Source organism: Eschscholzia californica, unplaced genomic scaffold (assembly GCF_041429995.1).
Source record: "Eschscholzia californica isolate CP2 unplaced genomic scaffold, dmEscCali1.0.p SCAF_2, whole genome shotgun sequence".
NCBI classification, from domain to species: Eukaryota; Viridiplantae; Streptophyta; class Magnoliopsida; order Ranunculales; family Papaveraceae; genus Eschscholzia; species Eschscholzia californica.
This window is the reverse complement of record NW_028238309.1, coordinates 1,152,960-1,178,051: the sequence shown is the minus strand read 5'-3', so window position 1 is coordinate 1,178,051 and position 25,092 is coordinate 1,152,960. Positions and strand designations below refer to the sequence as shown.

The window sequence follows — 25,092 nt, the reverse complement described above, 5'->3', positions numbered from 1 at the left end:
TCTGTTGTAAGATGGGAAGATTTCGAATTCAGTAAACTAAGATCATTTGTTTTTCAATACAATGTTGTGATATCCATGTAGGTGAAGAAGATTCTTTTGCCATATCTAACCAAAATGATTGATAATTTCTGCTTATTATAATGTTTTTATATCGTTGACCTTTATGGTAAGAGATTATAATGTTGATATTTTATATATCGACATAATCCGACAATAGCACGTGTTGGTGGTGATCGAGTTACCTCATTTTAGATGTTTGTGCAGAAACATGTGATATTCTTTTTATACTATAAACTTGTATTATTTCAAGTATAGAATATATCCATTCTATATAATATATATATATATAATGATCTTAAAATATATACTTGAAGACTTTTATCAAACTTCAATATTCTATATCTATTGTCATTTTCTGGTTAAGCTTAGAGAGAAAAAGTAAATCTGTTTGTTGAAGAAAAGAAGAAAGGGGAAGTAGAAATGTCAAGACTTCAGTGCTCTGCAAAACCATTACTTGTTTTTTTCTTCTTTGGTTTTGTTCTTTTTGTGAGTTTTATGTGGTTTCCAGACCTTTTAGATCACTCGATTAAGTCGAATAAGGTAGAAACTGATTCACATACTATCCGGACCAGGGTTGATACCGCTGTAGTATCAACAATCCGTTCAAGGTATCGTGAAGCAGGAAAAGTGAAAAAAATTGGTGGTGTTAAATCATATATTGCTGGTTCTTTGCATTCGAAAAGAGGAATTCTTGTGGCTAGTGACGTTTTCGGTAAATACCCAACTTACATTTTTTGTTCATTAACATTGTGTTATGTTCTTGAGTTCATTAACATTGTGTTTTGTTTTTGAGTTAATATTAGTTTCTTACTTGATCTCTCATTTGCAGGTTTTGCAAAGCCAAACTTGAGGTATGTCTAATGCTTTCATGTTTGATCTTTTTCATGTGTAGAACACTTAATTCTTGTCCAATGAGCTTGAGCTACCGATTTATCTTGTGAATGTTGCTTCATCAATTCGAGCTCGGAGTTATGACTAAGCTAGTGGTGCGAAACCCTCGCCGAGATGTTTTAGTCAAACATCCCTCACCCGATGGGTAGGGTACCGAGAGACCAAGTCCGTCTCTCTTGGTTCTACTCAGGTTTATACTTGGGTGTGTAGCGGTACGTAGACGGGCTTGCTATGCAGGTAGGCAAACGGGGTCGGACTCAGGTAAACTACTGGGCAGCCTTCTTCACGGAGCCTGTCCCGATAATTCTAGCTGCCTAGGCGGGTATTACCCTTCCACTGTGATGACAAAGAATGAAAAAAAACAAGATGAGTGATAATGAAAGTAAACAATCACACAAAACACAAGGGATTTACCTGATTCGTTTGGTAAGACCTACTCCATGTTGAACAATGGCGCGATGTATTTCACAAAGAATGAAGAATAAGATTACAGATGGATCTCAATTAGGGTTAGATATCGACCCATATTGAAGGCACTTTCAACATCTGGGCATCGGGCTTTATTCCGACCCCTATGTTTGACACGTCGGAAGCTTGTTAGAAACTCGGTGACTGCTCTGGCTCAGATGAATTGATGAATATTACATATATGGTTTAGAATTTCTTATCCATCTTGTTATGCTGTTATAGGAGACTGGTGGACAAGATTGCAGCTGCTGGATACTATGTTGTAGCTCCTGATTTTTTTAATGGTGATCCATGGGTTGAGTATTCGCAAAGGGGTTTTCAGGACTGGTTGAATCATCATCTGGCGGTCGGTTTTCCTTAAGTACCTGTTTGATCTGATTTGCCCTTCGATTTTAATTGTTTGTAGTTATAATGAAGATTTAGAACTAATTTGTAGGTTAATGGAGTTGAAGTTGCCAAACCAGTTCTTGAAGCTTTTAAAAGAAAAGGGATATCCACAATTGGGATTGCAGGCTTTTGCTGGGGAGGTAAGACCTAGACCTTTTCCTTATCCTTATCATATGCTTCTTTTTGTTTTCGTTTTCGATTTTACAGCATCAAACTTGAATAAGATATAATATTTCAGCGAAGTTAACTACGATATTGGCGGCACGTGATGACATAAAAGCAGTGGTAACGCCACATCCGACATATGTCACTGTTGATGATATCAAGAGTATGGATCGTTTTATTCGTACTTTTTATCTTTCATTCTTTTTATAAATTTACAAGCTTTAGTTATCATTCAAATTTTATGATAACCAGATGTTAGGGCACCCATTTCTATATTGGGGGGTGGGAATGACAGCATCACTCCAGCAGCTACTATAAAACAATTTGCAGAGGTTTTAGCCACCAAACCTCAGGTAAGACACCTTCGGCTTTCGCTTACATTCTTCCGAGTCTTTTTTCCTGAGTACTTCTTACTAGGGATGGACTATAGTCGCACCATATTTAGGAAATTATGAATATCTTCGATCGCTTCTTATAAGATGTTAACTTTCGAACATTATATCATTACTATCCAACCCCAAGTTGTAATAGATCGTAGTTCAAAAGTCAAAACTATATTGACTTTAATCTTTAGGCGATATTTTGTATTTTTTCGATGGATATTGAGTACTCCTAATTTGTTCATTGTTGTAGGTACCTAGTTTTGTGAAGATATTTCCTGGGTATCCACACGGATGGACTCTGCTGTACAACGTTACGGACAGACCAGCCGTGAAGGCTGCCAACAAGGGTCACAAATACATTTTGGCTTGGTTTAACAAGTATCTCAAATATTAAGTGATATGTTACGATTTCTATCTCTATTAGGGAAATTGTTTCTAAATAATTTGGGTTAATGAATAAGGTTGCAGACACTATGAATGAAAGATCCTTTATTCGTCGTTATAACGCTGTGATATGTTCGTGATGACGTTAATGTTTTCCTCATGTTTATCGTAACTTTGGCAATGCGGAAAGCTTATGTTATGACTATAAACTTGTTTTCAGCAAATTATCTTAATACTGGCCAGAACTAGCCCAGACAGAGGTACATGATAGTCGGGCAAGACTTAATACCCAAGCGCGCTCACTAAAATCTAACAGTCCAGACTCAATACCCGCTTGCAGGCTTCCGATGTCGATGGGCTCATTCAGACATGGATGAACTGTCGGATATCGGGCTTTCGCGCTTTTGTCCGTCCCGCAACAAGATAGCGTAGTTTCTCCAAATCAGATGTCTGTCTTAAACTAAAATTCCAAAATAAAACCATAGGTTGAAGTAGTGTGTGAACAAAGAGCATGATATTCATACTAAAATCAGACACGCCCTTTTGACAAAGTAGGAGGAAAATTAAAACTAAAGATTCTTAATCATAAACACCAAAATGGAAAATAAGTAAGAAGTTGAGATGAAGGATCATGCACCACGAGCTTCTCGCCTTGTTGCATCGTGAAGGATTTCTGTATCAACTCCATCTGGAGGTAGCTGAACATATCTCACGACCGATCCTCTGATGAAGCAGTTCCTCACTGATAGCTGCAGATATATCAATCAAAACATAGACAATAAACAATCAGGGCAAGTAAAAAAACTACACGCCAAAAAGCGAAGGGATAGGTCATAATATCATATCGACTGCACTATCTCACAAAACTTGTCTTGAGTTCTCGTACTTTCATGTGGTAAGCTTCTAATTTTTTTGGTCGACTTATTTGGTACTGAAACTCCCTAGTCTTAACATAACACCTCATCCCCAATACTCTTGATTTATACCAAAAATGAGGACTAACAAGCTCCGAAGCTTAATCGTTACACTTAGTATATATCGGAAAATGGAAATAACATAACATATAATCAAACTACTTCAAGATCAAATCACACAACCATGAACAACCCTAAGTCTTAAAATTTTAGTTGTCACTTGTCAATACCCTTTATACTTCTATCATCCTTCTTCCAAAACTCTAAATTTCAAATTTCTGACTACTCGAAGATTCATGTCCGAAGCAAGTTTTCAAGGCGCTGCTGGAGTGACGGATGGAGGAGGCTAGGTTAGCCCAAAGATGATTTCTGTTCAATCCGTTTTGAAGACAATATGAACTAATAATTCGAAAAATCTCATATCATATAGTTTAGACATCACAATGTTGAATAATACCTCAGAATTGAACTTTTTGAAACTGTTAAGCAACATACTAAAATCTAAACACAGTAAACTCAAACCCTAGTTTTTTTTTTCATACAAGTCCATTAAGTTTCTTCATTCCAAATACCCAGGATGAAAATTCAAACTATAAGTGAAGTTGATAGAAATTAAACAATGTGAACAAAAACCCTAAACAAGAACAACAAAACCCTAGAAATCATAGAAAGGAATGAAATAATACCATGTGAGGGTACTTGTCTTGATCAACAACCCTAGTATTCTCAAGCTTGATATTCAGGTACTGATCAACTGAATGGAGAGTACCTCTGATTGCTAAATCATTTTTCAATTCAACTGTCACTTCTCTTCCTACTAAATCCTTGAAATAGGAGAAGAACAACTTCACCCCCAAAAACCCACAAATTAAGAAAATTAAACCCCAAAATTCACAAAAAAGTAACAATTTGAATAAAATTCAAAGAGAAATTGAGATACCCAAACAAGAAAAGGGATTGACAAATCACTCACCATCTTTAGTTTTATTGGAAGAAGAAGAAAGGATTCGATCTGGTTTTCGACTTGTGAAGTTAAAGCATAAACCTTTTTTCATGTGTTCTTACTTCTTAGTAAGTAAGCTGTTCTATTCTGGTGCCAATTTTTAGTGGTTCCACAATCTATCCGATACATGGTCTTAACCGGAATGTATAGAAACTAGCCAGAGGTTGGAGATCGGACCGGGTCTGTTCGAGCCCGTGAGGGACCATAGATACCCGCTACCTCGTCTAACGCTAGTTAGTGTTCGGGAGATGGGTCAAGACCTCCAATCGAGGGATACGATTGTTTAAGCCGAGTACCTGTCTGCTTGCTAACCTAACGAAATAAGCTTGAGAGGTCGTATATTAAGATACTGATGGTTAATGACCAGCGGGGTACGTGGACCGATTAACTACACATCTTGTGTACCATTGAACTACGTGCGAGGTCGTTTCGCTCATTAAGAGACCTATGGTTAATGACCGACAGGGACATGGGACAAAACCTCCTCCAATCTTCTATTATCTTTTATTTCTTCTTCCCATCTTCGTCAACTATCGTATTCTTCTTCAAATATCTTTGGTGATTGTGAACATAAGAAAAATTCATGTCCTAGCTTCGTATGAGTGGATATGAGATCTTTTATTAAAGAAGTTAACATGTTAATTTCTTTTGAATTTTGTCTCATAGCACAAAACCGACTTCCCCTCGGACCTACCTAATGTTTGGTTGGTCCGCTAGTTAGTCGCATACCACCAGATAATAGGTGTTGAAATTCCAAAATTAGGCCAAATCCAACCGACCCGAGTATTCCAATGTTCACAGAATTTTTAGACGTGACCCAGAATGTCTTTGGCCGACTGCCCGGATCAATACCCACTACTACTGAATAGGAAAGTTTTATAGGGATCTACGATAGGTGTTATAGGCGCCTCCTTCCTTCAGAAACTCCCTCAAATTTGCCACCTACCACACTTATAGGCCTTTAAAACTACAACTAATGGAATGTCCAATCATAAAAAGAGTAATTAGAAAGGCAAATATTTCTTGACTATGTTAAAAAGTGTCACAATCTTTGAGATCCCAAGAAGCCATTCAAACCATAAGAATCTTAACAAATTGGGTATTGGAATTAATCGAATGGAAACAACAATCTACTTGGCCCAATCTTGAGTCTTTTCCAACCACCCATAACCTTTCAAAAACTAATTTAATATTTCTGGTTTGTAGAACAAACTAGGTGGGGAAGAAGATAGATACATACTCTGTCTTATTATGGAGAAGATTTTGATTCTCAATCAAGGAATGATTACTGTTCAGGAACTTCTTTTCTGAACTTGGGAGTCTTTCTTCTAGTTCTAGAGAGAGATAAGATGGTTGAGCTTTGTCTAATGGCATCTTCTACTTATCCTCATGGGGTTTTTCCCCAATTACATAGTCTCCACAATAAGACTTTCAAGGTAAATTAGGCTTTTTTTTAGTTCTTAGATTTTGTGGTTTGAATCTGCTGAGATTTGCTTATCTGGGTAGTCTTATTTTTCTCATTTCTCAATAGGGTATTGTTGATTTCTTGTGTTTTTGTGAATTTAGGGTTCATATTAGTCTAAACTTTGGGATTTTGATTAGTTTTTGTTTATATTTGTATAGGAAATCCGATCATTTACACCCATCTCTGGAACAAAACAAGAGAAGACACTAAGATCAAATTGCTTCAATCATAAACAAAGTCATATGGAGAATCCATGGACACCTATAGAATGGTTTTCAGATTCTAATCAGTTCACCAATCTTAATTCATCTAGGCAGAAACCTCTACTCATTGATCTCCAAGGTTTGCCTTTTTTTCTGAGTTTGTTAATTTTTGTGACGCCCCTAGGCTTAGCCGTTGTCGAAAATTGTGTCCGCTTTTACCACCTCACTAGTATGGGGTTTTGTTCTTGGCAAAGGCTCCACGAACACCCCCAAAAGGCACCAACACTTACTAAGCTTGAACGTACACTTCTAGCCAGGCTCCGGACGCTCTCATGAGTGTTGTGGGACTATCACAATCTCCCCCACCCTTACCAAAGAGACGTGGGGGATTGTGATAGTCCCACGTCGCTCCTGAGAATGTCCAGAGCCTAGGCTATAGGTGAACGCTCATGATTGTAAACCGTGTGGCCTTTTGGGTGGGCTCGTGGAGCCTTCCGCAAGAACAAAACCCTGTACCTGCGTGCTTGGGTCTGCGGGGACAATATCGTTAACTGTTAAGGCTTGAGAGGTCACAATTTTGCAGTTAAATGTTCTATAGATGTGTTATTGATCTTATTTACTTTTGTTTTTGTTGGCATGAATAACTTCATAGATTTAAGCTCTGGGATTGTTGAGAAGTGCACAAGGCATGATGAAAACATCTCACAATTTTCTCTCTCTAGATTTAGTGAAGCAGAGAGAGAAAGTGTAGATTATCCTCTACTATCTGACTCCATGGGTCTTCATTCATTGACAATCAAAATGAATCCAGAGTCACTATTTCCTATGACAGATGAAGTTTTTGAGTCCCATCAGCCTTCCCTTATCTATCCAAGAAGCAATTTTTTTACTCCAAATCCTTTATTGGATTTTGTTGGGGATTTATCTTCTAGCTCAAGAATGATTATGCAACAAGATGGCAGAGTATTGTTCACAGGGACTGAGGTTGAGACAAAGGATCTTCTTTCTATCATTGAGGAGTTTACTCTCTCAAGGAACTCAATTAAGAAGGATAAATTGCCTAGTTTGGTGCCATACTTCACAAGGTATGAGTTATTTGAGAATTCTTTCATCAAAATATTGTGGGTACCGTAGGGGTTATAGGGCGAGCATTATATTGGGCCGGGGTCGGCGGGCAGTCGGTTGAATGGTTGCGTTCGGCCCGTTTATTCTAGTGAGTCGTACGGGCAGAATCCTGTTTACGGGGCTGCTGATGCCACTGACTGTTATAGGGAGAGCATTACATTGGGCCGGGCATTAGGAGGACAGTTGGTTGAAAACTTTTGCCCGCATCTGGCACGTTTATTTTACTGGGTCCGACGGGCAGAATCCTATTCCCCGGGCTGCGTGCGCGGCTGACTAATTCGGACGTCTGTACCCGCGGATGGACTCCGGCCGCGCTCTTTCAGACCCCTACATGGAGTGGAACTTGAAGCTCTGTGTTTCATAAATGGGAGTCTGAACTAGAGTTGTTGGTTATTCCTTAGAAGGTTTCTTTTCTTCTTAAAGACTATCTCTCCATCTTGGAGATCAACTACCCCTTTGAAGTTTGAACCTTCATCGAGCTATGAGTCACTGGATTTAGAGTCAATATGATTATAATAGAATTCATTAGGAATGTTTTAAAAAAATTAGGAATGTTTTAATACTTTATAATTGACGTCGAAAGACAGCATATATTTTACTTGAAACATCTGAACTTTCGAGTTGATGAAGCTATTTGGTCATTATATTGCACAGACGGGGCAGGAGTGAAGCACGAACAAATGTATGTGATTCTTCTTTGAAGCTGAAAAATATCATGGTTGCTCCTGTAAAGAGGTATAAATCCTTCAACTTTTGCCACTTCCTCGTACTCGAATAGGACTATGCTTTTTGGATATCCATGAAATTATTCACCGCTAATCATTTATGACTGTCCTTCTCACTCTTGTGTCGTTTTGACAATCTAGTCCGAAGAAAACAAAGCTGAAACAATCACCGATGAAGAAAACCAGTAGGAATGGTGGAAGAGAGAGTGATATACACAGAAGAAGCTATCTTCACGCTTGTGAGAGCCTTCTATCGCTAGTCCTAGGAAGAAGAAAGGGCAAAACTTCAATCCTAACCCTAAAGCAATCTGGGCCACAACTACCTCAGCTTCTTACTCAATTCTCCGCTAGCATTGCTGGTACCGGCCTTGCTGTTCTATTTACCGTTCTCTGTAAAGTTGCCGGTGGAAGGGTACCCTTCTGCGCGTCAAAGATGTTAAACACTGGATTTGGGGTTGGGCTCGTTTGGTTGTCATGGGCAGTGAATCAACTGAGAGATAGTATTATCTATATCAGCAAGAACCAAAACAAATTGGGTCTGAAAGATGAAGAGATGATGAGTAGAGTAGACAGAAGCGTAAACGAGATTTTCGTCAGAGCAGCAACGATAATGGCAGTAATAGTGCTGAAAATTGCATGAAGGAACAAAACGTAAAGGATTAGGTTTATTTGTAAGTTGATGTAAGTAACGGTCGAGAGGAGTAAGCAATGAACATCATGTACATTGACTAAGCAAAATTTTGGTTAATTACTGTATGTGATTTCCTAAAAACTTCTATTTTCTTAAACAACACGATTCGAACTCTGATCTCCTTGCTAGAGAGACACACGTGTTACCGTCTAACGAAAGTGAGTTTCACAGATTAGACTTATAAACTTGGAGAAGAAAAATCGATGGCACAAACAAACAACGCAAAAAACACATGAAAATATTTGAACGTTCTTTATTGAACGTACAGATTATGGAAAAAGTTTGTACTCTCGACAAAAACAAGACAGAAAGAGAAAACTGTGTCAGTCTAACTCAAAACTTCATCATGGGCTAAGAGGAGGAGGTTCATTGAGGTCGAACATCAGAGGCTTGCGATGATCTTCTTCATCTCTGTCTTTTTCTTCATCTTCTTCGATTAAAACCACTGATTTAGTAATGGGGCCGGTCCAATGTAGCCTTTCGTGACCTCCTAGAGGCTTGCAATGATCTTCATCTCCGTCTTTTTCTTCATCTTCTTCGATTAAAACCACTGATTCAGTAATGGGGACGGTCCGGTGTAGCCTTTCGTGACCTCCTAGAGGCTTGCAATGATCTTCATCTCCGTCTTTTTCTTCATCTTCTTCGATTAAAACCACTGATTTAGTAACGGGGCCGGTCCAATGTAGCCTTTTGTGACCTCCTAGAGCTTGACCTGTCGAAAATATCATATTGCAAATATTACACTCATGTACACTAGACTTGTTCTTTGGCATAGAGACATCGATCTTCTTCTCCAACTCAACTTGGGTTAGAATTTTCATTGCATCCATACATGAAACTACTTCCTCACTGAATTCATTAGACGTCATTCGCGTTTTCTCGTAATGCATAATATAACTTTCAGCAACCTTCTTCAGGTACATCTCAAAAAATTTCGGTTCTATGGGTCGTTCGTCTAGTTTACCCACCACTAGATAATCATTGCCTTCCTCCTCGTTGGACGATAAATCATCTGACCCAAAGCCCAGCTTAACCATATGGTTATCTAACCAAGTTTTAGACTTCCAATTCTTGTTTTCTTTTCCAGTTTTTGCCTTCTTAGTAGGAAGTTCTGAAACTTCCATTACTCTCTTCTTCTTCTTATTGTTTGGCAAGTTTGAACTTGTCGAAACAAGAATATCGTCACCCTTACTAAGTATTAATAAAGCTTCGGCAACTTCTTCGTCATCTATGGTGGGTTCAGTCAGTAGTCTCCTAGAACCACCACCATTGTTGGCAATCATAAATAAGGTTTCAGCAGCTTCTTTCGCTAAATCTTTAGGTTTAATCCGTCCTCTCCTAGTAGTCCGTCCTCTCTTCTTCTTACCCCATTTGATATAATTCGAAAGACGAGAAGAAGAAGAAGAGTCTAAATTATCAGTGTCAACATCATCATTCTTTGTAGAAAGGAGGTATAAAGGAGAACAAGGAGAAGATTTATCAAAATCCCCATTAGAGAATAATTCCTCATCCATTGATGAATGTTGTTGATTCTTGTTAGTATTTCGATGAAAATCCTTGATTTCTAAACAAGTTTCAGTCTTTTCTTGAATATGGGTTTTTGCTTCTTGATTGATTCTGAAAACTAATCTCTGTTTTTTTGAATTTTCCATGACTATAAGAAAATGGGAGAGTGAGAAATAGAGTGAGATTAAATAAATAAAGAAAAAAAAAAACAGAGTCACTCACCAACAAGATAGGTTTCCTTTGAATTAGAAATAGAAACCCTAAAATAGAAGAATTTAGAAACCTGTAAAAAGAAGAAGAATGCTCTCTTTTTCTCTCTAAACCAGAGAACTTTCTTGCTTTTAGAAGTTTCTATTCTGATGATGATGATGATGAACTCTAGCCTTCTTCCTCCATTGAGTGTGTTTGTGTGTTTTCTCAACCAACATAATCAGGGCTTCCAGCAGCATAAACCCTAGCTTTGTTCATTCTGATGATGATAAACTCTAATTCCTTAAAATTGGAATTTAAAGAACTACTCAAGTTCAAAAAAAAAAAAAATACTCTCACTCAACGGAAAAAACGCTCTTTGGGGCCACGTCATATTTCGGTTGATGTCGGCGGCGAGACAATCGGGCCAGGTACTAGTTCTCTATTAGACCTAATTAAGCTTATTACTCACTATTTATAAAATTTAGTGATGTACATTTAATATCCGAAAATCCAAACCGGATCAAACCAATCCGATCCAAACAGATTTAGACGGTTTGGGGACCACTCCAATAGTTATCCGGATTGATTCGAATACTAAAAAGGTCAAAATCGAGGGGTTTGGTTCAGTTCATGGATTTTGTTTTGACGGATAATCGAAAAAATCAAACCAAACCATTTATTGTTATCTTTTATATATATTATATATTTAAGAATATATAATTAGCAACGATAGATGGTCGAGATTCAATTGTTTATCGTTTTTTTTTATCTTGCTCGAATGTTGATAAACTATGTCAAATTAATCAAGTACAAGTAAACTTAATGATTTGCGAGATAACACTTATTTTTAACATTCTAAATATAACTAACTGTAGCAGGTTTTTAAATCGAAATTTTTTTAATTTTATTCTTGGTAAAATTTTAATTTGGTTCGATTAGCACCCATCACGTAATGATGATAGAGAGAAGGGTAGTCAAAGGAAGGGAACGCGGCGCTCGAGCGCCTCCCCCAATCCGTGATGGGTGCTAATGGGCACCCGAATCTAATAATAGTTTCGACAAGTGCCTTTAGTCAGACCCTTTAGGAAGAGAGGAGACACCTAACTCGACCCGACAATATCCTCAAATTACACTGGGCAAAGCTGAGGAAATTAAAATCCTAACGACTATTCGACCCTCTGCTCCGACCTAACATGTGTTGGAGAAATGCTATTTGGCTTGAAATTCAGGGTCGACCACAGCTCGAAGCTAATGTGGTCGGCTCCCATTGGTCAGGTCAAATCTCTTTACACATCACCCGACTAATGGGAGCCGGCCACAGCAGCCTTTAACTTAGGGTCGGCCCCCATTTTTGGGCCAAATAGCATTTCTGGATGCCTTGGGCCTCCGCCGTCTTATGCTTGTAGTGAGCGTGCTCTCATGGCCCAAACTCACTCCTTGAATCTTTCAAAGTTAAAACAGGTTGTGACATTGCGCTATCCCATCCCACCCGTTCATTTGTGGGATTTGCCGGGCAAGGAATAGGTGGAAGTTCGGTGGACCGACGGGTTTATACAGTAAGATATTAGGTTTTATTTTCTAATATTCAAGTTTGCTTAAGAAACAACATTGGATGGTTAAGAAGACTATATGAGGCACTTAATTGGAGAGAAGCCCCCGATCCCACACCACACTCTTGCAAATGGGGGTGAATGGTTAGAAATGCAATAAGAGGTCCTTAATCGCCCGAAACCCTTCGCAATTCACAGTAGACTTGTGCAAAATCCGTGCCGGGTTTGAGCAACTCAGACTGCAAGTGCAACTTGTGTGGCATGGGTTCGCAATGCTTAAACTGCGAGTGCAACTTCTGTTGAATGGTCATGAATGCAATATGAGGCCCTTAATCGCCCGAAACCCTTCGCAATTCACAGTAGACTTGTGCAATTTGGACAAATAAACCTCTACCTCCAATTTACAGTGTTTCACTGAAATTACACAAGAAGCACGATGAAGCAACTCTTATACGCGATTTTTGGGGCCAATAACAATGCTGCAACCAATGAGATGAAACAAACATCTTGATATCTGTCTCCGAGTCAATTCAGACCTCAAGTCACAACAGATTATATTGATGTGGGAACGGCAATTTATAGAAATGCACCCTGAAATCTTCGAAAAAAAATGGGTAAAAGAGAAAGTGTGGAATATTTTTGCTTCACCATTAGATAAATAGTAGGATATAACAAAACAGGTATTTACACAATCATAACCCAACTAAATGATCAAACAATCATTAATCAACTAAGAACTCAAAAAACTTACAATGAAGTAAGAAAACATTAAGAAATAATCAGATGACTTGCAGATAAGAATGGAGTAGAATTTTGATTAACCTTAAAGAACAGATCTTCGATCAATGCTTGATAGGTTCATCATCATCTTCAATATCCCAACTCAAATCTTCATCTTCATCCGCAGTACTCAACCGTTTCTGCAATTCTGCTCTATTTGGGTTTCCTGAAAAACTTACTTTCTTCTCATCACCACTTCCAACATCTTCAATCTCATCCCACCCAAGATCTTCTTCTTCTTCCTCTGGCATCGATTTCTCACTCGGAATTACAGAGAATTCAATGCTTTTTGAAGACTCAACAGACCCATTTTTCTCTTCGACCACAACTACCACATTCTCCTCTGATTTTGTTGCAGAATCGATCTGATTTGTTTCCGATTCAATTTTCTCACCAGACCCATTTCCGCCATCGTCTTTCACAACATGAACACTCTTATCTTCAACATTAATCGCACCAGATTTCTCAACCTGCAATTCTTCTTCAACAGGTTTAGTTTCGATTTCGGGTTCCTTGATTTCTTTCTTCTCCAACTCTTGACTAACTGAATTCGAAGAATCATCCACCTTGGATTCAGACGCATTAGACCCATCATCATCAACATCCCAACTAAGATCTTCATCTTCCTCTAAAGTAGCTCTCTTTACAAGATTAGCCCTAGCATCTTCAACTTGTTTGAGCTTATAAACTCTATAAAAATACCTAGTCCAAAATACTTCCCCATCAATTTCTTTAGGAACAATTTTTGAATAAATCCCTTCCATAATCCCATTCTCATCAAGCAAATTCTCAATTTCATCACCTTTACCCTCTAAATCAAACCCTAATTTCCATTTCTCAAAATCACCCAAATCATCTGGTTGTTCTAAATATGTATTCTTATCATTTTGAATTGCATTAACATTAGCTTCAAATCTATTATACTTTTTTGAATTTCTATTAAAGTTTTGATTTTGATTATCAAAATCAACATTTTCTTGATTATTATTATCAGTACTACCAGAAAGAAGAGCATCTTTACCTAGGGTTATGATCTCTGATGTTCCACGCCAAACTGAACTTCCATATTCATCAATAACATGAGTGACGGATTCAAGCGATCCGTGAGCTTTTGATGCACCGACTTCAATTGAAGCTGGAAGATCTTTCACAGCACGACTAGCTGCTTCACGAATCGCCACAGTTTCCATTTTCAATCCAGATCCGAATTCTTCAAGATCTCGTTTGTAAGTTTGAATTACTGTTTCGGATTTTGATGTGATTGTTTTGATTAGACCACCGAAGCTCCAAGAATTACTACTAGTACTAGTAGTATCAGTTGGAGAATTAGGGTTAGGGTTTGTGAGAGAAGGATCTGTTTCGTGTTCTTGAATTGATTCGTCTTCTTGATTTTGTTGTTCGACATTTTGATTGGGAGATTGGGGTTTTGAGATTTGGGGGTCATTGAGATCTGATGGTTCTGGATCATCAGAGAAAACAGATTTGAAGAAATTCATTGAAGAATCTCAAGGGGAGAGAGAGTGAGTTAGAGAGAGAGAGAGGGAAGAGACAGAACAGAGAGAGAAAGGTATTCAGTCGGTGAGATAAATCAGTTTTAGATGTTGTCCACACGTGCGAAATGACACTCTTTAGAGGAAGCTACATGAAAGAGACAAGTGGCATAGTATAAGTGGCACAAAACAGGTCGTGTCGACAGTAATATTGTCATAATGGTGATGGAATAGTGGATACGTGTCGTTGAGGTTCAGGGCTTCAACCAGCGGAGGTGGTTAGTAGTGGTAGAGTCGTGGTGATGATGGTGGTAGTGGCAGCGGAATGATGGGGGTGGTTTGAATGTGACGGTGGTGGTTGTGGTGAATGTGTTGGTGGTGAAGTTTTGATGGTGGTGGTGGATGCGTTGATGGACCGACATGTGGTAATATCGTAGTGGTGGAGTTCAGAGTTGTGATGGTGGTGGTGGATGTGTTGACGGAGATACGGTATTGTCGTAGTGGTGGAGTTGTGATGGTGGTGGATGTGTTCATGGACATGTGGGTGGTGGATGTGTTCATGGACATGTGGTTACAGTTGTAGTGGTGGTGAAATTGCAGTGGTCATGGAGTAGTTGTGGTGGTGAAGTGATTGTGGTTGCAGTGAATGTTAGTGATGATGATAGTTGTGGAGGTTCCATGGATGGTCCAGTCATAGTGGTGGAGTTGTGATGGTGATAAAGTTGCAGTTGTCATGGAGTAGTTCTAGTAGTTGATATTGAGTGAATGTTGGTGATATCCATAGTCGTGGAGGTTCCATGAAGGTAACTTTTCGTAAACGTGCTTTATGAAATGCAATTTGTAGAAAGCCAGCTTTTGATTATCGGAGCGAATCCAGTAACTTGATCAATTTATAAATGAGTGGTTTTTCTTTATATATCATTTAAGTTGGGAGAGTTTCACAAACATTGTCATTTCACGGCTTTAAAAGGCATCACTAGAAAATGGTGCTTGAACCCTAATAAGGAGCACCACGCTTCGTCTCCACCGATGTGTGACAGTGCTTCACAGCAAAGTTTTACTTGTATAAAGAGAAGAAGAAAGTAGAAATTTCAGTAGTTAAAGATCCATATAGATCTCTGCAAAATCATAAAGTACTTCGGAAGAAGTCCAAAACAAACACAATTTGGTATTCAATGATCACATAAATGTATAGTTCCAATTTTCAGACTTCATAAACACAGTTCCTAAATAATCGAACTCGGTATTTCATAGCATTAACTTGGTAGCTAAATTCTCTCAGCGTATCACCTGCAATGTTGAGGCAATATCCTTCTTCAGACGCTTTCGAACAACCTTCCCAACATAGCTATGAGTATCTCCAAGCTTGTCAAATTTTCAGGCTCAAATTCACCTGAAAATGAACTATAGATAAGCGAAATCTCAAAATGATATATTCAGTTCGAGCTCATTCATCTTTTAGGTACTGAAACTCATTCTAATAGTGCAATCTTTAAAACAGCTGAACCCGCGGAGATCTTGAACACCCATTACATGTATAAATTAGTACGAAGTAGTTCGGATGAAATTGCCCAACAAGATACATCGGAAGCCTACGAAATTGATAGTAGCAGTAAAAGTAAGAGAAAGGATATACTTGAATATACTAGAAACTTGAGAGAGACTTAGGAGGCAAGGTTTGGTAAGCGAGATAGTCTTTCAATTTCCTTGATGATCATTTCCTTTTCCTCTTCAAATTGTTCGTCTTCGTTACCTAAAAATCAATCAATGACTATCTAAGAAACCCAATAGATACTGAAGAACGAACTCAACAAGAATAGAAAAAAGTTCATGGACGGGTCCACCCTTTTCGAGCAATTTGTGCCAAATACACGTAGTGCTCGAAAATGGTACTTTGTTTCAAAATGCGAAAATAATCACTACGAGTATTCTGCGAATGTTAGTTGTTACCTTTGCCGACAGAAAGGTTATGAAGCAAGGATAGCAATCTCTCATGGTTTTTCGCCAAAATAATGATTATCTCTCGTGGTTTGTTGGGATTAGCAACAAAAACCTGAAAATGTATAAGATGAGTAAACTAAATTTGTTTGAACTGAGATAAAACTATTACGTGTACGGAAAGAAGCAAGAAGAGCACCTTAAAAATGTGAAAAGCAGAGAGCTGAATATTTTTGCTTGAATCCTGCACAAAGTTACAACTTTCGATTACAAGGAGAACAGAAACTTATAATCACCCATAGTTAGGAAGATTTTGGACCTAATTTTCTATACGTGACGAAAAGTAATAAGCAGCATGGGATTAACATATAGTAAGGAAAAAAAATTGTATCGATACCTTGAGTAATGTCATCATGACTTTCAAATATCGAACTTCTAAGATGTATCGCTTCATTATATGGGAGTTTGGAGGCTCCAAAAGGAATTCCGAGAGAAGCTAAAAGTCATCATACCATCATCATTAACTCTTTTTCGTAGAACAAAATTAATCCAAACAAATATAGAGAAATTGAGTAGCTACTAACCTTCAACGATTGTCTTCTTGTTACGTAATTTGGAGATGTCAAGAGTTTCTCATATAGCTCAAAGAACTGAAACCCAGTATAAGAGTAAACAGGAGATTATCCATCATAACACGAGTCTTCCTAAGATGTTCAATAAAGTAAATGGTTTCACCGTGACAACAAGTTGGTATGAGCCAGAACTAAGAAGTAAAACAAGCTAGCGAACCTCTTCATAATGGGCAGTAAGATATTCGGATACGGCAGTTTCGTGTTTGATAAGCAAATCCTGCAAATTGTTCAATCAGAACATAAACTCCAAAAAACAGTAAGGACAGGACGTACATTTTGATTTGGAAATGGGATAAGATTTTAACTGACATAAAATGTTTATTTGACCTTAAAAGTAGCAAAAGCATCGGAAGCAACATCGAAGTTAGGCAGCTCCACGTATTTGAAAAATAACTCAAAGCTCGTCGATTCCAATATGTATCTGAAAGATCACTACAAAAATTTAAATGCATGAAACTTTAAAGTTTGTTCGTCAAATTACAAAACTTCATTGAATGGAACTGTCTCTAAAAGAAACAAGGAAGAAGCCAGTTTATTCCCTTGTCTTAGATAGACATCAAGTGTTTAAAGAAATTGAAACCACATTCCTCGGCTAAAAAAAATGGCACAAAGGATTTAAACTTCAACACTCAAGTGGATCATTTACATGGTGGCTCCTTGGTGATACCCATTCTTTCTTTAGACATGACGTCGAATTACAGCAAAGACGATGGATCATTTACAGGAAAAAAAAAAGTTAGAGGGGACTGATCCCTTGTTTGGCAGGCAAAATTATGGACAATGACGAATTGTCTGCAAACGTTCAAATATTTGGACAACAATTTATTGTTCTATTGCTTTCTTTTTGTAAACACAACCTTAACCTTTGAAATGATAATAAAATAAAACCAAATTAAAGTTCAGAAAAAAAAAACTACAATATGTTAAAACAGGTCTTACTTTGCAAGAGTAGGGAATTTGATGCACTCTCTCAACATACTCCCACAGTGCAAGGCGATGTCTTTGTTATCATAGCTGTTAAGATCAAATACCAATAAGTTCATCGCCGGATCGGACAAATACAGTAATATTTCATTCGAAGAGAAACTTACCACACAACAAGGAAGTCTAGTATATCTAAGTGGTTTTCAATGTATTCAACACAACAATAACTAGAGCCGACCATTTGCCGCAACAAAATGCACCAACAATGCGCTAAATCTTTTCTTGCCTGCATCACAAAAACCATGATGAATGGAAAGCACTTAGGTAAACCCAAATCTGTTAATGGTAGTTCTTACTTCCCAGCCCAATATAGGCAACTTCTGAACGAAAAGGTCAAGAACATCCTCCTTGCAAATCTCTGCGGCTACTTGTGAAACTTGATCCGGATTTGGTTCAACCTCGCCATCTCCAGAAAGGGTTTGTCTCAACGCAAGCAAATTCTTCTCGACTTCTTCTAGAGCCTGTTATTGAAAAGGACAAATAGAGATTGGCATCCTCGGTGTGAAAGAACAGCACGAGTATAGGAATTCGTCGGACCGTTATAATCACAACCTAGAGAATGCTGACAAATACGCGTAACAAGTCTGCCAAAAATACAACTATCTCTTTTACGTGTTTGTATGTGTAAAGAACTATTCCCACAAGATTACTTCAACCCTCATAGTATGCTATTTGGTTATGAATATGACATTGCCGTGTTCATATCTACTTCATGCTATTTTCATCGTTTTTCTTATATTTACGTACAAGAGTTAAATTCCGTTCCCATTCCTGTATCTAGCTTGAAAAAACACGTTGTAGAAGATAAATCATTTGGCCAGTAAGCTCGCCCGACGATTCAGCCATGACCCATGATTGACTTTAATTTGCATCAATCAAATGATATAATGTGAACGTTGTAATTCATTAATTAAGTCCATTGGCAAGTCCTTAAGATCAACCCTAATTCACAAGAGTTGCAAATAAAAGTTCCAAGTTCTACAAAATTAGCAGATGGGTAGGAAGCAAATTCAAACAACACCCAAAAGGGTATGATCAATGCTAAGTCAGAAATCACAAACAACACAATAATAATCAATTTAACCCAAATGATTTGAGCTCAAATAAGATGATCACACTCAACCCAATAACATCAAAATCAAATTTGAAGAAGCTCATTACCTAATTCAGTAAACAAATGATCATGAAATAAATAAATCATAATAAAGATGAGATTTGAATAAATGGGTATCTTAGAAAAAAATGAAATCAAACCTTTTCAAGGGCTTTTACTTCAACGACAGTTTTGGTGTCTAGGGCAAGAAGACTATCTCTGATTGATTTAACAACCTCTGTTGGGGCTTTGGTTCTTGATGGCTTGAAGAAAGAAAAAGACATGATCTTTACTTGTCTCTCTCTCTCTCGTTTGATTTCTCTCTCTCTCTCTCTCTCTCTCTAGTTTGATCTCTGTTTTCTCTCTCTAGTTTGATGATCTATATCTTGGATATTAATTCTTGTTTAGGTCAATTTGATTAACCAAGATCTAATAAAGCTTAATTACTGTTTAGTTTTACTGCAGAAACATTTTTGCTATATTTATGAATCGTTTCGTTCAGCTGGTCAGTGATCCGATTTAGTGAGGTGACTCACTGATTTTTTTTTTCTTTTTTGATAATTTAGCCTAAAAGTCCAACAAATTTATTATTATTCGAGTACTTATACATTTAAAAACCCGAACTCAATAACCATGGATTCCGCTTCCTCTGAGAATCGAATTTGAAAACAGAGTTTTGGAGTTTATGTCACCACTATCAACCACTTGGGCAACCATGTGTTGACTTAGGAGATAGTGCTGAATGGCCAGACTTTCGAGTCCGACCACGATTGAAAAGATGATGTAGTCAGTTTCAATTGGTCAGATTATTTCTCGCTCCTCACGTCTTGGGCTGGCCACATCACCATTCCAGCCGTAATCAACTTCGAAAGTCTAGTCATTTAGCATTTTTCATAGATTTAGATGAATTCGAAATGTAAATAGGCACTTCTTTGGCCTTATTTAAAAAGAAAAAAAATGATTCGTTAAATTAGGAATTAGTCCAGAGCCCATAATCTTAGGGGTAGTGGATTGAGACTTTCATAGACAAAATGTCCCTTAGACATTTCAAAACATCTCGGGTGATTTATTATAGACAAAATGTTTTCATAAACATTTTCAAGACATTGAGTTTGTAGACAAAATGTCTTTATAGACATTTCAAGACATTTGATTCATAGACAAAATGTCCTGGGGACATTTCAAGATCTTGAATCAATTGACAAAATGTGTAATGCATATTATATTTGTACTAATCAAAAATATATTTTTCGACTTTCGTAGACACCTGTGAATATTTGTGGTCATTGATGGACATTTGGTTGACATTTATTATTTTAATATTATTATTATTATTGTTTAATCACATTAAATAATATATTTGTACTAACATTTCAAAAATATATGTTTCGACTTACGTAGACATCTGTGAATATTTGTGGACATTGATGGACATTTAGTAGACATTTATTATTTTAATATTATTATTACTGTTTAATCACATTAATTGTACTAACATTTCAAAAATATAATTTTCGACTTTCGTAGACATCTGTGAATATTTGGGGACATTGATGGACATTTTGGTAGACATTTTGGTAGACATTTATTATTTTAACATTATTATTATTGTTTAATCACATGAACTAATATATTTGTATGAACATTTCAAAAATATACTTTTCGACTTTCGTAGACATCTATAAGTATTTGTGGACATTGCTGGACACTTGATGGTCATTTATTATTTTAATATTATTACTATTGTTTAATCACAGGAAATAATATATTTGTATGAACATTTAAAAAATATAATTTTCGACTTTCATAGACATCTGTAAATATTTGTGGACATTGATGGACATTTGGTGGTCATTTATTATTTTAATATTATTATTGTTGTTTAATCACATGATGAACTCCAAATGTATTTTGTTCTTGTACAGACGTTTTGGGCTCCAAATTTGTCCAAAATCCTTCACAAAATCTATCAAACAATGAAGTCTACCAAAGTCCGCGGACATTTTGTCTATAATTGAATGCTACACTTTACAGACATCCAGGGATTTGTAAATGTCTAGATTTGAATGCCTCAGACATTTCAGGATTTTCAAATGTCCGGATTTGAAGTCTACCAAAGTCCGTGTGACTTAATGCTTCTCATTGTGCTAGAAAAATTTGGTTGATGAGATAAAACAGTGGGGATTGGATTTGATCTCTAGATCAATCAAAAGGGTTGGTACTGTCTAAAATTTAGTTAGAGAGAGCTTTCGAATGATAGTGGTAGTGGTGGGGCGAGGAGGAAGGAGAAGAAGAAGAAGAAGAAGAAAAGATATGATGAAGGGTCGCTGGCAGGTGGTCGGACAGCTCCGGCACGACCCGTGGCTGACTAAGAAAAGAATTGTAGGATATGGAGGGGGAGTACGTTTGAACTGATGGAATGATACACACGGGTCAATTCGGAAGTTGATTATCTTTATGGGGTCATTTTTGGTGAGTTGGTCATCTTTAAGGGGTCATTTTGGCGAGTTGGTCATCTTTAGGGGACCAAATGGATTTAACACAAAATGTTTAGGGTTATTTCCCTAATGGCCCCCTACTTTGTGACCAGCTTCCTGCCTAGCCCCCTACTTTACAAGAAATGCCCATATGGCCCCCTTCCGTTATAACACCGTTACTCTCTCTCTCTTCCATTTCTTTTCTCTCTCCTCCAACATGTTTTCTCTCTCTGCCACCTCGTTATAACCTGCCAACTCATCATCTTCTCCGGGAAGGTCGCCGGCCGGCGACCTTTAAACCTAAAAAATCTCTCCTCTCTCTCTCTCAAAAAAAAAAAAGAAAAACTTTTTTTTTTCACCTCCCTCTCTCTCTCTAAACTCCGGCGAAGGGTAGGACCTTTAAGGTCTGCTTGAGCAGATCAAGGTCTGCCGGAACAGACCTTGAAGGTCTGTTCCGGCCGACCTTAAAGGTCCTCCGGCGAAGGGTAACCCCCTTCGCCGGAGTTTAGAGAGAGAGGGAGGTGAAATTTTTTTTTTTTTTTTAGGTTTAAAGGTTGCCGGCCGGAAATTGGTCGGCCGGCGACCTTCCCGGAGAAGATGATGAGTTGGCAGGTTTTAACGAGGTGGCAGAGAGAGAAAACATGTTGGAGGAGAGAGAAAAGAAATGGAAGAGAGAGAGTAACGGTGTTATAACGGACGGGGGCCATATGGGCATTTCTTGTAAAGTAGGGGGCTAGGCAGGAAGCTGGTCACAAAGTAGGGGGCCATTAGGGAAATAACCCAAATGTTTACTAGATAACTCATTGATTTGGGAGAGGATTTCATTACAGTGCCCAAAAGTTTCATTGGTTAAACCTCATGGATTAAGAGCTTTTCATGTTTATTGTTCGATGACAAGTCATTCTCATGGTTGAGTCAGTTTGTATGGGGAGTTTAAATGTCTAGGGTTTATGTAACTGAAGCATCTAGTTTGCACATTTAGGTATGTATTTAGTTATTACACTGCTAATTTCATAATTTGGATAGTGAGTAATCTTTTATCATCTAAGTCTGCTTCCTCAGGTGTGTTTTAAACTATTGAACCGTTTCAAGATGAGAGTTGGGCCCAACTTTCTATAATGGATACATGTCAATAAGGTGTTTACATTGTTTGCGTTCACTTTTTGTCCGCGCACTCGATATGGTTAAAGTTTTGGTCTTCTCTTCTCATGCATTTTACATGAGTTTTTATGACTTGTCTACGTTTCCACGATTTTATATTTTGATTATTGGGTTGTTTGATATTGAGGTACTTGAAGTACTTGACAAAGAAGTACTTGAAGAAGCACAACGTTCGTGATTGGCTCAGAGTGATTGCTGCAAACAAAGACAAGAATGTCTACGAGCTCCTATACTTCAACATCACAGAGAACGAGGGTGAGGAGGAAGATTAAGGATCTGTGATCTGCTCTCTTTTTTTTGTTCTGTTGATTCGAGTTTCTTATTAGGATATGATCAGATTCAATTTTAATGTTATCTTAAAATTTTGTGGAGCACAATTGAAAACCTTTAACTTATAATGGAGTTTGATTTGGTAGTAAGATATGTTGGTTGTTCTTTCATGAAAAGTTGGATATTAGGGTTCAGGTTTGGAAGTTAAAATTTGTTCCTCTAATATGGTCCCACATTGGCAAGGCGCTTGCTCTTGCCATGCTAGTCATAACATGATACTGGTTTTTTTGAAACTTGGCCAGAGAAGGGAGAAGTTTCGTTCGTGGCGAATGCTCTAAGAACTCACCTGAAAAGCGGTGACACCTACCAAGTTTAAGAAAACATATATAGCCCAGATTAGGTCGCTCTCCCAAACAATGTCCGGATGTTGGATATCACATTATGCATTTTTAGTTAGAAAAATAAAATTGGGTCCTTGATTGAGAATTAGATAGATTGTCGACCCTCACATATTGACTACTTTTTTTTTTTTGCTGTTATTAACCTCGACTTATAGTTCGGGAGATAAACACAAAGGCCAGTAGATAAAACTCGTTTCATCTTTACGCCTAAACTTGCATACCTACAAAAATTCATTGGGCGGGGTAGATTTTACTAAAAACCTTAAAAGAATTCCACACCTAAAGAGTATTAGACTGTTCATCAAAAAAAAAAAAAGTGTTAGACTCAAAAAGGAGTTATATGGCTTTATGGTCAGCATGCACAATGAAACTTCAAAAATGTGTTTTTGTTGTTGGTGGAAAAGAAATGGGAAGATGAATAAGTTGGTAAATTGACACGTAAATAACGTTACGAACTTCGAAAACATAAAAGCGAACTCTAAAAATCATAAACACGTAAATATCTACTACAGTACTTTGTTTATACATATATATATATACTTCAATCCTATGAGATAAAACTAGTTGTACATGTGGTAGTCTTTGTGACTAAGTACACCTTGATAGTCTAGAAACTTAGACATAATAGGTACGACTAACCATGCCACTTCCACCACTGACCAAAAATCACAGAAGATGTGATAAATGAATAATTTTCAAAGAAAGAAGCCCAATCCACACAAAGTATATATTATCCTCAGTAGGCATGTTTATTGAGTAAAGGATTTTCATTTTGTTACCTTAGAGAGCACACACAAACATAAAATATAAAGTAATGTGCCTTCAACAAGAATATCTTCTTGTTTAATCCCTTCATAGAAATTTGATTTATCTTACTTAACTAGTACTCAACAACATATTCATCAGACTAAAATGAATAGAATGTAAACAAATTTGAGAAGAAAAACAGTTTTTTGTATTATTTATGACTTCTTCTATATGTTACAAACATGTTCATATCTTGTCAGACGCGATCCAAAAGAAAAATACTCCCACATGAAAATTTAACTTCTACTTGATTTTCGGTGGACGAAGATAAGGTTCGCCCCACATATCCCGATTCAAGATCCTCCATAATTCATCAGGTAAGTTTCCTTCGTCAGGGTACATCACAACTTCATCTTTATTTTCATATTTTGATAAGAAATCTGCTGCACTGTTAGTCTCTCTATAAACATGCACATAAACTAATTTTGCACCTAGAGAAGCTAATGTACTTTCATACTCTCTAATCTCCTCAATATACGCCATAACGTTCGAAGGAAGACTCGATTGATCTTTTCTTGAAATATATTCGATTGCATAGACGGAATCTGATTGAACGGTAATACACTTCACACCATCTGATATAGCTAGATGAATACCAATTTGCAAGCCTTGTTTGATGGCATATAATTCGATCGCATCGACCGACTCGTGTAGACTAGCTATTGCTGCATATGCCACTACAGGTCTTCCATGACAATCTCTAAATATGCATCCAATGTCGGCTCTATCATTGCTCTTAGCTCCATCTACATTAAGAGCAAGTGATTTTGGCTCAGTTGGTCTCATCCATTTATAAAATCGGAGACCTGGATATAACGTATTTGCGTAACATTTTCTTTCGTGAAAATGATCTTGAACTTCATAATAAAACAAAGAATCTAATGAACGAGGAAGAGGATGATTTGAGGATTGTAGTGAAAGAGGATGAGAGATAGAATAAAGCTGTA

General features: G+C 37.4%; 6 protein-coding genes across 6 annotated transcripts; 2 read left to right on the top strand and 4 right to left on the bottom strand.

The window, feature by feature from the left end:
• Window positions 1–362: 362 nt before the first annotated feature.
• On the top strand, window positions 363–2,962 carry LOC147555045 (endo-1,3;1,4-beta-D-glucanase-like). The gene is made up of 7 exons (XM_086660429.1): window positions 363–772; window positions 890–911; window positions 1,642–1,765; window positions 1,856–1,946; window positions 2,045–2,134; window positions 2,224–2,324; window positions 2,605–2,962. Exons 1-7 carry the CDS (start codon window positions 481–483, stop codon window positions 2,746–2,748), a joined length of 864 nt encoding a protein of 287 aa, XP_086516555.1. The 5' UTR covers window positions 363–480; the 3' UTR covers window positions 2,749–2,962.
• Window positions 2,963–3,189: 227 nt separating this feature from the next.
• On the bottom strand, window positions 3,190–4,769 carry LOC147555044 (sm-like protein LSM2). The gene is made up of 3 exons (XM_086660430.1): window positions 4,626–4,769; window positions 4,339–4,497; window positions 3,190–3,487 (listed from the first exon to the last, which is right to left on the bottom strand). Exons 1-3 carry the CDS (start codon window positions 4,626–4,628, stop codon window positions 3,368–3,370), a joined length of 282 nt encoding a protein of 93 aa, XP_086516556.1. The 5' UTR covers window positions 4,629–4,769; the 3' UTR covers window positions 3,190–3,367.
• Window positions 4,770–5,628: 859 nt separating this feature from the next.
• Window positions 5,629–8,945, top strand: LOC147555043 (uncharacterized). Its single transcript, XM_086660471.1, has 5 exons — window positions 5,629–6,091; window positions 6,279–6,462; window positions 6,976–7,408; window positions 8,103–8,183; window positions 8,315–8,945. The coding sequence occupies exons 1-5, from the start codon at window positions 6,005–6,007 to the stop codon at window positions 8,811–8,813; spliced, it is 1,284 nt and encodes a 427-aa protein (XP_086516597.1). The 5' UTR covers window positions 5,629–6,004; the 3' UTR covers window positions 8,814–8,945.
• Window positions 8,946–9,096: 151 nt separating this feature from the next.
• Window positions 9,097–10,878, bottom strand: LOC147555042 (uncharacterized). Its single transcript, XM_086660470.1, has 2 exons — window positions 10,654–10,878; window positions 9,097–10,518 (listed from the first exon to the last, which is right to left on the bottom strand). Exon 2 carries the CDS (start codon window positions 10,514–10,516, stop codon window positions 9,209–9,211), a length of 1,308 nt encoding a protein of 435 aa, XP_086516596.1. The 5' UTR covers window positions 10,517–10,518; window positions 10,654–10,878; the 3' UTR covers window positions 9,097–9,208.
• A 1,861-nt stretch (window positions 10,879–12,739) lies between these two features.
• LOC147555041 (uncharacterized) lies at window positions 12,740–15,321 on the bottom strand. Its single transcript, XM_086660427.1, has one exon. The coding sequence runs from the start codon at window positions 14,386–14,388 to the stop codon at window positions 12,955–12,957; it is 1,434 nt and encodes a 477-aa protein (XP_086516553.1). The 5' UTR covers window positions 14,389–15,321; the 3' UTR covers window positions 12,740–12,954.
• Window positions 15,322–15,471: 150 nt separating this feature from the next.
• LOC147555040 (Mo25 family protein) lies at window positions 15,472–19,606 on the bottom strand. Its single transcript, XM_086660428.1, has 12 exons — window positions 19,191–19,606; window positions 18,233–18,397; window positions 18,044–18,162; window positions 17,892–17,966; window positions 17,280–17,373; window positions 17,110–17,169; window positions 16,905–16,970; window positions 16,718–16,816; window positions 16,520–16,564; window positions 16,333–16,435; window positions 16,019–16,135; window positions 15,472–15,775 (listed from the first exon to the last, which is right to left on the bottom strand). Exons 1-11 carry the CDS (start codon window positions 19,311–19,313, stop codon window positions 16,047–16,049), a joined length of 1,038 nt encoding a protein of 345 aa, XP_086516554.1. The 5' UTR covers window positions 19,314–19,606; the 3' UTR covers window positions 15,472–15,775; window positions 16,019–16,046.
• Between the last annotated feature and the right edge of the window lie 5,486 nt (window positions 19,607–25,092).

Coding starts and splice junctions, on each gene's coding strand:
- LOC147555045 (XM_086660429.1), top strand. CDS start 481: ATGTCAAGACTTCAGTGCTCTGCAAAACCATTACTTGTTTTTTTCTTC. Junction 773..889: donor TGTGGCTAGTGACGTTTTCG/GTAAATACCCAA, acceptor TCTCATTTGCAG/GTTTTGCAAAGCCAAACTTG. Junction 2,325..2,604: donor TTTTAGCCACCAAACCTCAG/GTAAGACACCTT, acceptor TCATTGTTGTAG/GTACCTAGTTTTGTGAAGAT.
- LOC147555044 (XM_086660430.1), bottom strand. Junction 3,488..4,338: donor AAGACAAGTACCCTCACATG/GTATTATTTCAT, acceptor ATATATCTGCAG/CTATCAGTGAGGAACTGCTT.
- LOC147555043 (XM_086660471.1), top strand. CDS start 6,005: ATGGTTGAGCTTTGTCTAATGGCATCTTCTACTTATCCTCATGGGGTT. Junction 6,092..6,278: donor TCCACAATAAGACTTTCAAG/GTAAATTAGGCT, acceptor ATATTTGTATAG/GAAATCCGATCATTTACACC. Junction 8,184..8,314: donor ATGGTTGCTCCTGTAAAGAG/GTATAAATCCTT, acceptor TTGACAATCTAG/TCCGAAGAAAACAAAGCTGA.
- LOC147555042 (XM_086660470.1), bottom strand. CDS start 10,516: ATGGAAAATTCAAAAAAACAGAGATTAGTTTTCAGAATCAATCAAGAA.
- LOC147555041 (XM_086660427.1), bottom strand. CDS start 14,388: ATGAATTTCTTCAAATCTGTTTTCTCTGATGATCCAGAACCATCAGAT.
- LOC147555040 (XM_086660428.1), bottom strand. CDS start 19,313: ATGTCTTTTTCTTTCTTCAAGCCATCAAGAACCAAAGCCCCAACAGAG. Junction 17,170..17,279: donor ATGCTTTTGCTACTTTTAAG/GTCAAATAAACA, acceptor AACAATTTGCAG/GATTTGCTTATCAAACACGA. Junction 16,971..17,109: donor TTACTGCCCATTATGAAGAG/GTTCGCTAGCTT, acceptor ACTGGGTTTCAG/TTCTTTGAGCTATATGAGAA.